The sequence below is a fragment of the Carya illinoinensis genome, chromosome 5 (assembly GCF_018687715.1).
Source record: "Carya illinoinensis cultivar Pawnee chromosome 5, C.illinoinensisPawnee_v1, whole genome shotgun sequence".
Classification (NCBI taxonomy): Eukaryota; Viridiplantae; Streptophyta; class Magnoliopsida; order Fagales; family Juglandaceae; genus Carya; species Carya illinoinensis.
In genome coordinates, this window is record NC_056756.1 from 402,016 (window position 1) to 415,222 (window position 13,207).

Below are 13,207 nucleotides of genomic sequence, written 5' to 3' on the forward strand. Positions count from 1 at the left end.
CCTTTCTTCTTGTCCTAGCCGAAATACCCATTTGTCTTCCTCTTATCATTGCTCCCATTGGGAGCCCAAGAAACTCTCATGCATGAAGGACAAGTAGCAGTACCCCTTGCTATGGCCGAAACCCTAAGTTCATCTTATCATTATAATCTTCTTAAACCTTGAAATTACATGCATGCTTGCCAAGTGTCAATGGCCAAAAATCCCACTCATTTCTCTTCATTATTGAAATCTTCTAGAAGTCTGAAATTATCATGCATGAGGAACAAGTAGCCTATGACTCTTGCCTAAACCGACCACTTTCTTCATATCTGTCATGATTGTATCTCTAGAAACTCTAAGAACCTTATGCATGTGTGACAAGAAGCAACATGGAAGATGACTCATGAGAGGTTGACGTGCACCCCCTCTCCTAGAACTCGAAACCCTAAGCCTTTCTCCTTCCATTTTTGGTCTAGATCATACAATGAACCTACTAAATTGAAGTGCATGATGCCAAGTGGCATGGGGTTGGCATATGCCTTAGCAGTTGAAACCCTAATGCCCTTTCCTCTTCCTTCTTATGACTTCTTCTAGAAGCTTGATAGTTCATTGGAAGCTTTCCAAGTGGCAAGTCCCTTGGCAAAACCGAAACTACCATTTCTTAGTGCCTCGTCATTGTGCTTTGAAAACTCAAAGGTTTTCCTTTTAACCGAGCTCTATGTGACGCCTCCTTCTTATTCTCATAACCATAATGGATTTCTTCTAACCCTAATTCCTTAAGTGACCAAACATCACATGGCCCAAGACTTCCTCTTGGGTTTGGGTGCCTATTTTACTAAGTAGCAGGGGCAAAAACTGGCCTGCCTTACCAAAGTCTAATTCTAAGGCCCTTATTCATTTAGGCTCAAGTGAAACAAGGCATTGTTTAGATTCACAAAACATTTCAACTATCTTATATCATTTAATCTAAAAATTATAATTTTTTTAAATTTTTAAACAAAATAAAATTAGTAATTCAACTTTTTTTAAATCTCCAAACAAAAATAAAATTAAAAAATAATATTATAATAATATTTTATTCAATTTTCAACATTCATCTTATCTTATCTCACTATCCAAATATTGTCTTATGCTCAAGATTATCCTAGCTTAGGCTGGGATATCACACAAAACTTTCCATTAGAAGAAACCCCATATTAGCAAGTTTATTGCCAAATGGTGAAATGCATCAGCGGACACCGTACCATGCAATTAGGTGATCAAAGTTTGAGTAATAGATCATACTACATAATTAACTTGACTATATCTTCAGCAAAGTAAGGAATATTAATACAAGAAAATAAAGTAGCTAGGAGCGAGGGACAAACGTCATGAATGCAAAGCAAATTGCTTTTCTACTTTTTCCAAAATTTCCTTATCGATCCCACATTCGCGATCTTACATTAGAAGGTGGTACTGGTGGGGTAGGGAAGCAAGGGGATGGATATATATATATACAGTATACTAACGGTTTGTATAAAAGGAAAGGCAGTCTTTTCTTTTCCTGTTCTTTTTCTTTTTCGTTTTTCTTTTCATAAGTTTCCTTGCTTTGAATCTAATGCCATTCCGTAGGAGAATGTTGGGTTCTAGTCCAGACAAAAACTTTAAAGTGGGTAGAATGTTCCAACGGCTACTTATTTGCTTTGCATTTTGAAAATTTAAAGGAGGGAGGGGCCCAAGGACAGAAAGCATTAATTGCCCACCTGATGTCAAATCAGTGGCTATGGTGAAACCTTGAAATGGCAGAAGGAACTTTATAATCGAAAATTATAATAATGGCCATGAACATGTAGCGATTTTTTCATTTATGTGTGTCAATTGGCAAAATCTCAAGGGAATGACATTTACTAAATGAGTGATTTAAGCGTGTGGGGGTTGAAATCTATGTCATTTATCGAAGTACAGAAGATATGCATAATAAATATTAACGTTTAAGAAATTTAAGAAAATAAGGTTAGTATCCATGCATGGTATAAGCACGAAAGAAAAAGAAAAAAAAAAGTAAATCATCCAAATATAATGATGAGTGTGGGATAAGGCAGCATGTTAGTCTGCCAGTTTCAGATCCTAAAATCGCAAGAAGATAGACTCTAGATCTAATATATCCCGAGAGAGAGAGAGAGGCAACATGAGTATGAAGTTGGCAAGAATGATACCAGTACTGGTATTTGGTGGTGGCCACCCAGCTTGCTAGTACTGATTCATTTGATTTCATACATAAACTGAATTGAGTGCCTCTGAAACAAAAAGCCAAAGCTTCTTTTGGGTTATAAGTAATTGCTATTATTAAAAAGAAAAACACAAAAAGACGGAAAGGAAAAAGAACTCGTATTATCTCACACCTACCTCATTTTCTAAATTGAAAATTAATAATTGGAGGAGTTGTTATCTTGATGAGGAGCAAGTCTAAGATAGAACTGAAAAGCCGGGATGCCAAAAATCTGATTGACTCAGCCAATTTTTAGTACTTGTAAATGGGAAATGATTGGCATCTCAAAGGAAGTTATGGTTTCCTAAGACAAGGCAGCTTGCAAGAGATTGGTGATTATTAGAAGAAAGTCGGTGTCTTGAAAAGTAAAATGTGAGGGACAGCCTGTTGATTAATCAGTTTGAGGACGTACAAAATCCAGTTGACCAAGATTAATAATTTGCCTTGCCTTTAGTACTACTGCAGAATGCAAAAGGTTAATTTACTGTTGAGAAAAATATTATGTGTGTGTGTGTGTGAATAATAGAATCATGAATCTCTTTATGATATCTCTTTCTCTGGTTTCTACAAAGACAAGGGAAAAGGAAGTTATAAAATAAAAAACTTGAATCATTTGGTCGCGTGTTATTCCAGAGTACGTTGCTTTTCCTAAAATGAGGAACTTATGGCAACTAAGCCATGATCTCGATCCTATGCTTATTTCACAAAACTGAGATGCGTACCTCACTTTTCTTTTCTTTTTACAAAAACAAAAACAAGGATAATAATTATTTTTTTAAAAAACCGTACATTTCTCTCTTCCTTGGGAAGAGGAGATTTTTCTGTGAAATCTCTGTCTCCACTCTTTGACATGGATCTCCTAACTAAACTTAAAGAGGGCAATGTTTCGTAAGTCTGGACGTTGGAGTACCCGTACAAGCTACTACTTGTTTTAATTCACTTAATAGGTAGTAATATTGCACACCTCCCCGCGATCTCTAGGATCGATAACTAGTCATGTGTTATTTTATATATGTTTGCATGCAGTTAACGCATGCATCTGGACAAGTCTTTCCATTTAATCGATCGATCCTCCACTACGTACGTACTACACTTCCCTTCAATTCCCATGCATGCATATAAATATAAATATATATATATATATATTTCATCCCGTTTAATTTGTGCTCACGAGGCCAATGGCTTGTCCTCTTAAACATTAATTACACGTCCCAATATTTCTATTAATTTGTAATACAGTGATCGATTGATGAAGATAAAATATTTTAAACCAAAAATTTGGTTTCAGTCAATCTCTTGCAGGTAAAGTAGTGCATGCAGGTTCAGTACTAGCTTTACCGTTTACTTGACTTACTGCATGCGCGCATCCAACCTAGCTATGCGATATCATGATGATGATCCTGACCATGCATCTAAAATAATTTTCTCGTTTGAGTTGTCGATTTTACATAGCCATGCACCCTGATCTATTTAAGAAATTAGAGTGTTATATATGTATATATATAAACTATTTGTATCATAATTAATTCACGTTCTTCCTTATATATATACTCCTGCATGCATGACAGACGCAATATATTATAATTAGTATTTTGCAGTACTGGCTTTAATTAATTAAGTATATATAAATTAACTTATTACAAGCCCAGCCTTAACTGATCATTCCAGTTTTCCTGTTTTGTACATGCACGAGCTGATCTTCGATCGACTGATCTATGATCTATATATCTAGCCAAAAGCTGGAAGAATTAAACAGGCTTATGCGTAATTAACTAACAGTTTTATGATTAATGCCATTGACATTGATCACAAAAAGACAGTTTATTCGCCCGCGCGAGGTATAAGTAGTACTGTTTTTTAAGAACAAAAATAAAATAGAACTCTAAAGTCTGTAACGCTTCAAGAAACCCTAAAGTACAGAAAATTTGGGTTGGCAGTGATTGGGATGGATGGCGCGATATATCTATATGTGTTAATTTACCGAAAGGAAAGAAGAAAATTTTGTGCTAGATCTGAAACGTGCATCATGTATCTTTGAAAATTGTGATCAAGATTCAAGCGCGGGTCATGTGTCATCAACGTCGACATTTATTCTTGTGGCCCTTCCACCACAGTAACATAATTATATTTCTAGCTTATCTCTGTCTGTCAGAGTTTAATAATTTCGTGAACTTTCTTTTACATTAATATCTCTACAGTCTTGTTGAAAAATATGAAATAATATATATATATTTATATTATATGCAGCAGGAATTATAATTACTATATATGCATGCATTAACAGAGTGATCTGGATCGACCTATCTGTTGTAAATTCTGTATATATATATATATATATGTCAATAATGATCATAATTATAAAACCTATATTAGATCAATTTGCAAGTTAATTGTTTCTGTTTTTCAGGCAATGTTTTACGGAAACTTTTTTTATAATAGAAAAAGAAATTAATAGTCATTTGTGAAACTTCAAAAGTGAATTAAGAAAAGCAACAAAGCGAAAAGTCGTAGAGAATTACTCGAAGAAGAGACAACCTAGATAAAAACAAAGGTCTAAAGATGGAGAGTGCTGCTTTTAAATGTGGGGGTCAGGAATAAAGGCAAAGATAATAAAGAATAAAGTGATTTGGATAATTTAATAAAGGGGACTAATTCTTTTTCTCCCCCAGCCAGGCGGCCTGCATGTAAATTCATGATCAAAACAACAATAACTTTTCTTTTGTTAATCCAGTTCATGTACGATCGAGCTAGCTAATTAAGCAGTACGTACGTATGGTAACCCTCGCAAAATTGATGAATATAGTAAATACTTGGCTTCTGATCATGAAAATTAAACAAAGGTAGATAAAAGCAATGACCATGACATGATCAGTCTTTATGAATTTCTGCGACTGCCATCGGTTACAAGTCATATTGGCCCCAAATCATATTAATTGCTCTCTACGCGACTGCATCATGCAATCTACATACATACTTTTTTGTATCACAAATTAATATTTCAAAAAACAAATTAAACCTCAACTACTTATCAATCAATTCTGGATTAATCATGCCCGGCCAATTCAATATATATATAATATAGGAAATTAAACCTCAATATATATTTAGAGAGAGAGATAGAGAGAGCATCATGCATGCATGCTAGCTCTACTGGCCATTAATTAGAAAGTTGAGCTATTGGTCTTATCATGAGGTCTCGACTATATATATATATATATATAATATTATACTGATCCCGAAGTACTCCCTTTTCTCTGATCTCCAAACCTTTGATCATCATCATGTACGTGGTGAGTGTGAATGAATTGGAATGGCATTGTCAGTCGTAGTATTAATTCCAAGGGGACATCATTGTCAAATTGAGTACGTCTTTCTGATCGATGAAGCAGAACCACAAGGAAATAGCCGATGGAGGGCCTCAATTTGTTAAACAATTTGGTTACATTCTCCCAGCACGAGTACTGTAACTCTGTCGCTTAAAGCAAGAATCCACTAATGAACAAAGCTTTCTATTTCTGCCAATTAATAAAGACCTAAATAATTATCGCTTTCACCATGCGCCAAAACTGTTACTGTGTTCATAAGATTTCCCACATTTCGCAAGTCTTCCATGTTAGTGTTAATTATACGGGTGGTATTGTTGCAGTCTATAGTGTTCTTTAATTATGCATGTTAAGCTATAGTAGTGGAAACTGGAAAGTGCAACCATGAATTTTACAAACCAATCCAATAAAATGTTGCGATCGATGAAGCATGTATATGTATATATTCATGTAACTATAACATATATAAGCAATTAGCAAATGTACATGCATATGCAACCCCTCCCCTCCCCTCAACACACTCACAATAGAGGAATTAGGGGTATGAGAGTCATCTAATTAAGCATGCACGAGTGAGCATGTCCACCCAAAATATCTTTCTGAAGGTTTCTAGTCCAACTTATAATAGAAAGCAGATTTTCCTTATTTTCTCTTGAAGAACATTTGTTTTGATCGCTAACTAGCTCTCTCTCTCAAACCCCCCCCCCCCCCCCCCCCCCCCCCCCCACCTCTTTTCTTCTCTCTCTCTCTCTCCCCTTTCTTTGTCCTCTCCACTCTCTGACACACTGCTCTCCATATGGCGTAAACTTGATGCCTGACAGTGCAAGCAAAGCAAGCACCCCACTTTTCTTTTATCTTCCACCCCCAAACTCACTGACCACTGTGTTTTCCTCTCTCTCTCTCTCTCTCTCTCTCTCTCTCTCTCTCTCTCTCTCTCTCGCTTTTTTTTTTTTTTATCTTTTAAGTAATCCATGGTGTTTTTCTCTCTTTCTGTAAGAAACCTGCTTTCTTTTCCCTATATGCTGTCTTTTTTCTTTCTTGCCTCCACGCTATTTCTATAAGCCCTTGTTTAGTGCTTCGCTAGCAAAACCCACCTCCAAAAAAAACACAGCCTCTCTCTCTCTCTCAAGTCTCAACACCACCCCCCCCCCCCCCCCCTCTCTCTTTCCTTCTTTCTCTAGTTGTATTGTTACATTCCAAATCCCCCTAAGTCTACCTTGTGAGACAAAACTTCTGTCCTATCCTAAAACCTTACCTTCAATGCATATGGAAGGTGCTTAAAGCTTCAGATTTGGATCACAGAGAGATTGATGTGGGTATGCCATTTAGTTTCCCCCTCATTTCTTGCGGTTTCCATTACTAGTGAAAAGAAGAACACAGAAAGCTTACTAGTCATCTAACTCCATCCACCATTTTCTCTCTCGTGGTATTTGACCATCTCTCTCTCTCTCTCTCTCTCTCTCTCTCTCTCTCTCTCTCTCAAAGCTACTGCAATTTAGTTACTTCGTTTGCAATTCCTTACAGTGGATTTTTTTTTTTTTTTTTTGGGTTTCTTAGATAAATAGGTTCTAGTTTCTATTTGTTCTTAAACGTGGACAATTTTCGAGAAAACTCCCAAGTTCAAGAAAGCAACCACCTTTAACACCAATCATTTAGTCTTCCTAATTATCCTGTCTTGTTCCTTCTTTTTGGGTCAGCGAAAAAACAGCCAGAAAAACTAAAATAACAACCAAAAAAGAAGAGAGAAAACTAGAAATGGAACTTTCAAGTCATGAAGTAGAAATTCCAATCCCGATAAACAGTGCATATGGTGGGGGACATGGGCATGGGCATGGGCACATGATCCACCATGATCCTGCACCCCACAACCACATCATGCCTTCATCAGCACCACAGATCTCCTCCAATGGCCCCCCATTACCCACAAGCCTGGAGGAACATATGCCCTACAAGAAAGTGGTGCGGTACAAAGAATGCCTCAAGAACCATGCAGCAGCAATGGGAGGGAATGCAACTGATGGGTGTGGTGAATTCATGCCCAATGGTGAAGAGGGTACTATAGAAGCACTCAATTGTTCTGCCTGCAACTGCCACAGAAACTTCCACAGAAAAGAAGTTGAGGGTGAGCCCTCTTCGTGTGACTGCCACCATAGCCCACATCTCAACAGGATTGGGAGGAAATTCATCTTTGGCCATCATAAAAATATAGTACCGCCTGAGGCTTTAGGGTACCCTACAGCTACTGGTACCTTTATATCTTCAAGACCAGGAGCGCCCCACCAAATGATAATGCCCTACAACATAGGATCCCTCCCGTCAGAGTCTGATGAGCAGGAAGATGGCGGAGGTGCAGTCGTGGTCAGGCCTCCGCAGCTTGCAAAGAAGAGGTTCAGGACAAAGTTCACACAGGAACAGAAGGAGAAAATGCTGAACTTCGCTGAGAAAGTCGGGTGGAAAATCCAGAAGCAGGAAGAGGCTGCGGTGCAACAGTTCTGCCAAGAGATTGGAGTCAAGAGAAGAGTCCTTAAGGTTTGGATGCACAACAACAAGCACAATCTAGCCAAGAAGAACCCTCCCGCTCCTTAAAGTTAACACCATATATAACATTAATATATATCCCCCACACCACACCCCATCCCCACCCCCAACCGCCCACGCCCCCCCAACAACACACCGCGGGCAGCGAGATAGCCGCGGAATGCATGTGGTTCTCTTAGTTTTTAAGTCTCTAGTACACCATATTTTATAATCCTTTTCTTCTCTGTGGGTACGTTATTTGAAATCTCTTACTATTTTAAGAATAGTGGTTATGCAATAGTTTTGCGAAATTGAGTTTAATTAATGGTAGATTTTGAGTAGTGGGTAATTTGTTCTTGTTTAATCCCTACGCAGTAGGAACTGTTCGAGATGTTCGCTCAGAGTCTGAGATACAGTACTGATGTATCCAATTTACTTTTAAGGAAAAGCTACCTAATTTTCGAATATTCTTCCTCTTTTCTTAAATACTGTAATCATTAATATGGGATGTGTTACAAGTATTCTGGGTGTGAATGTGAAAATTAAGGTTTAGCAATTATTGAATTACATAAACAATCAATAACAATGAATTTAGCCCGTGTTTGAGTTTAATTTCCTTTACGTACAGCATGCTGATGTTGTAATATTAGTACAAAAACTTATGAACAAACTATGATCTCTAAAGTGTCTAGCTAACTTGTCCTTATAATATTTACCCAGTTTTTTTAATGAGCTAATTAAAGACCTAAAGTAAACGATCCTGATATGAAGAGTTGAGTTATGAACGAGAATATATACGAGTGGAAAAATAATAATAATAAAAAATATATAAATAAATAAATAAAGATAATCTTGATATAGGGATCAGCAGGAATCAGCTAGACAGCAGTGACTGTAATCTTTGTCATGAAGCAAGTTTTCTGACGAGTTATCGTTGCCAAGACCCCCCCATGCACGGATGAAATTAAAGTAACAAAAACACGTATCACGTGTGGGTCTCACGTGCCTAGCTAGTAGGATGGCTGCATAAATGCCAAATGGAAGTGGAGTAGTTCATCGTCGGGTAGACGTACAGGCAGCGTGTGCATGATCGTTGGCGTGGTGCCTAGAATTGCGTCACAGCCGTGTATGGCTTATTCTTTTTTTCAAAAGATCTCCAGTTTAAAAAAAAAATAAAAATATTAAATAAAAAATAAAAATAAATCCAAATTTTAAAAAAGTTCCCAATTTCTAAACCAAAACTTCTCATCTAACCATTTATTTTAAACTATAAAAATTTTCATAAATATATAAAATAAATTGAAATGAATTTATTTTTTTATTAAAAATTTAAAAAATATTAAATCTTAATTTGAGAGAGATTTCATTCAACCAACCTGTTGAGCTTATGTTTTGATAAGTAGAGAACATCATGCCTACATATATAAAAAGTCACGTCAAGACAACTTTTACAGCGTCAGACCAATTTCTATACTGCGCGCGTATTATATATATATATATATATATATATATATATATATATATATATATATATATATATATATATATATATATATATATATATATATATATATATATATATATATATATTGTTGCGGATTAATAACTAGCTTTCCGAGAGCAAGCAATGGCTTAATTGGTTTTGTCCAACTATCGTGTAACGCTTTGGATTCTATTCCTAGGCTATGTACTTGTCTCTTAGGAGGATGGGCATGTATGTAATATATATGATGATGCCTTGTGCAAAGAAGCAGCCATTTATTACATGGAAAATGACAGCAATATTGCCAAGAAGAGATCATGTGTCATATGTATCTTGTGTGACCTTGCAACTTGTACGTGTCGGTCAGTGTGTGTGCATGGCTGCAGCCTCCTAAAGTACCCCCTCTGATCAATATATATTGGATCCCAAACCATATATACCAAGATCGAAGAGATGTGTATATACGTGTATGTATGGAAAACTCTTTTCCTTTAAATCCAAATCTATATTCAAACAAACATATCGAATTAAACTCGATCGGTAATCATCACAGCTTGGATTATAAGTTGTACCATGTATCATGACTTGGAATTAATTTGAGGTCGTCATTCATTATAATTTGATGATCTGAATGAGCTGTATTGCGTGGTCATTGCCAAAAATTGGAAGGGTGAAGCTTAATGTTGACAGAAATACTCGTGCTAATCCTGAGTTGTCCCGCGGCGGGAGATTCTTAGATATGATTATAGCCGTATTCTTAGAGGTTTTGCTCATTCTTACGGACAAGCCACCAATACTATTGCTTAATGTCACGCTATTCTTGATGGTCTTTGTCTGTGTAATCAACTTAGTTTGAAGAATTTTGTGATAGAGTCGGATTCTAGTGTGATAGTGGATGGTTTGTGTCAAGTGTTTGTAATTATTGGTATCTTTGAAATTTTTTGGAGGAAACTCAAAAGTCTTGTTAGATCTCTTAATGTTCATTTTAAGCATATGTATGGGAAAGCTAATATGGTAGCTGATTATTTAGCTAAACATGACGCTAATAGTGGGACTTGAGATTCTATTGGGGAGGATGTTGGTTCGGGAAGACTTAGAGGTTTTTTACATACGGATAGATTGGGTATTCCATATATTAGACGATAATCGTTGGTGAGGTTGTGACGTTTATTGGGTTGTTTTAATGTATTTATAATTATTCTTATGCCTGAGTGATGATTATTTTAATAAATAGAGGTGTCATCCTCCTTAAAAGAAATGTCATTAATTAACATCAAATCCCTAAACCGTAATCAAGTTTATCGAGATAGCATGATCATAAACATGATTGATCATATGTATGTGTCGATGATCAATGTGTTTTATATTTAACACCTGATCACCCTCCCCGCCCTTCGCGGCCTAGCATTTCTCGGGAAGAAAAAAGAGTATTGCATGTACAAGTAGATCAAGAAAGAAAATGTGTCTATTTTGAGTTTTACTATGTACAAGTAAATTTATGTACTAATCTGAGTACTAATAATGATACCTTTATATTCAAAATTTAAATTAGTATTATTTTTAATAAAGTTTACTTTTTAATCAATCACATTAAATATGTGTACGTTTTAGTGTGCATAATTGTTTACAATTAAATTTTTCCGTCTCTTTTATATATGTTTGGATGAACATGTACGTACGTATTTTGTTATCTCGAGATCATCAAGAAAGTATACAACTTGATCACATGCATGCAGAATTACGCATGTACCGATCAACGTCTAACAAAAATGAACATGATATATATATATACAAGTTGCTTTAATTATTAATTGTGACCGGAGCATCAAATAAATTAAATACTATCTCAATATATAGATATATAGTTGCTTTAATTATTAATAGTGACCGGAGCATCAAATAAATTAAATACGATCTCAATATATAGATATATCTATATATAAAGTCCCCGGCTGGCGATCATGATCAAACAAGCTTGCATAAATGGATAAATATCACATGAATATATGTCTGTTTCAAATCACGTGTCATTTAATATGTGTACGTACGTGATTAAATGCCTACATGCCTAACTGTATGAAGCTGCTTAATTGCAGCTAGGCTCGCTGCATTTTTTATTTTTTCACATGAATTAAAACATATGCAGTAATAGTAACCTACTGATCTAAATGAGCATATGCATGCATATAACAAAATGAAAGTAGCTTCAATTTGTTTTATATATATATATATATATATATATATATATATATATGCATATGTATACAGATCAAGTAAAGTAAATACTGATAATAAACATAAGTACAAATGCACATAGGTATTATTTAATTAGAAGCGATATTAGTCACAAACAGATCCGGATCTGTTTGTGACTAATATATTAAATATATATATATTAATATATATTTATATTATAATTTCATATAATATAAATTTATATTATATAATTTCATATAATATATTAAATATATATATTTTTATAATAAAAGTATTTTTATAATTTAAGATATTACATCAAGTCATGTAGTTTATGAATTTATTTTTGTAAAATCTTTTTATGATTAAAACTTTTTTCTTTCTTTAAAATCTCCATGCAGCTTCAGCTGCTGAGCATCGAAATTGTTTGTTAGCCGTAAGTGAAAATAACCAGTCGCATGACCTTTCTACCTCTCTTTTGAAAATCGAAAAGATATTAATATTGGCAATGACATATCCAGCAAGCGACCATAGATATGCTAATCCCCACCTCCTAAAGCTGCAGAACGAGAGAGAGAGAGAGAGAGAGAGAGAGAGAGAGAGAGAGAGAGAGGGGGGACCCCAAAAACCTCCATTTTTCTAGCTAGCTACCGGAAATAAGTAATGTGAAGTTTTCGTTTGATCCCCACCTGCGTTCTGTTCCCCGCCCCTCTTCAAATTAAAAGAGGTTAGTTTGTCCGACTTGATAAATCAAAATCGTAGGAATAAATTGACCACCACCACCGGTCCGTCCATATTTTAAATTTTTAAGAAAGAGGCATATGCGTGTACACACACACAAATAAATAAATATCTATAGATATATATATATATATATTAATTTGGAACCACTATCGTCCCTGGCACTCCTTGGGGGTGAAGCTTTTACTATGGGGTATTTTGTACGGATAATGATACACTTACCACTCTTTTACCACTTATAATGTATTTAATTTTTTATCATTTTCTTTTAAGTATTTTTTTAATATCCTTAGTCATTAAGAAAAAATTTTAAAAATATATAATTTTAGTGATAGTCACTTGCTTAATCATTAAGTAAAAGAAAAATTTTTTAAAAAATTAAAAAATTAAAAAAAGTGGTAAAAAAGTGATAAAATACTGATAAGGCTATCATTATTCATTTTGTCCATGCATCTCTTTACAATCGTGGTAGATGTGACCGAAGCCAATAAAGACAACTCATCGTAGATGTGACTCGAGTCAATAAAACAGTGATGTCCTATGCCAATAGGCTCGGACTGGTGTCTCGGCATAGAGCCTCTGCGTGCGTGACTCGTAAGGCAAAAAAAAAAACATAAAAAAAGAAGAACAGCAAGTACCTCCAAGGTTCTTCTTTCTTAGGAAGTTGTATGCGCTCCAATCCGACCTTTCATGTATTCTTTAACAGCCACCCGTGTGATA

The 13,207-nt window shown here is 35.3% G+C and overlaps 1 protein-coding gene across 1 annotated transcript; it reads left to right on the forward strand.

Moving 5' to 3' along the window:
* Nucleotides 1–6,490: 6,490 nt before the first annotated feature.
* On the forward strand, nucleotides 6,491–8,534 carry LOC122310668 (zinc-finger homeodomain protein 4-like). Its single transcript, XM_043124764.1, has 2 exons — nucleotides 6,491–6,976; nucleotides 7,108–8,534. The coding sequence occupies exon 2, from the start codon at nucleotides 7,306–7,308 to the stop codon at nucleotides 8,134–8,136; it is 831 nt and encodes a 276-aa protein (XP_042980698.1). The 5' UTR covers nucleotides 6,491–6,976; nucleotides 7,108–7,305; the 3' UTR covers nucleotides 8,137–8,534.
* Nucleotides 8,535–13,207: the final 4,673 nt, after the last annotated feature.

What these genes read in the sequence shown, in the direction of transcription:
- LOC122310668 (XM_043124764.1), top strand. Translation starts at nt 7,306, where the DNA reads ATGGAACTTTCAAGTCATGAAGTAGAAATTCCAATCCCGATAAACAGT.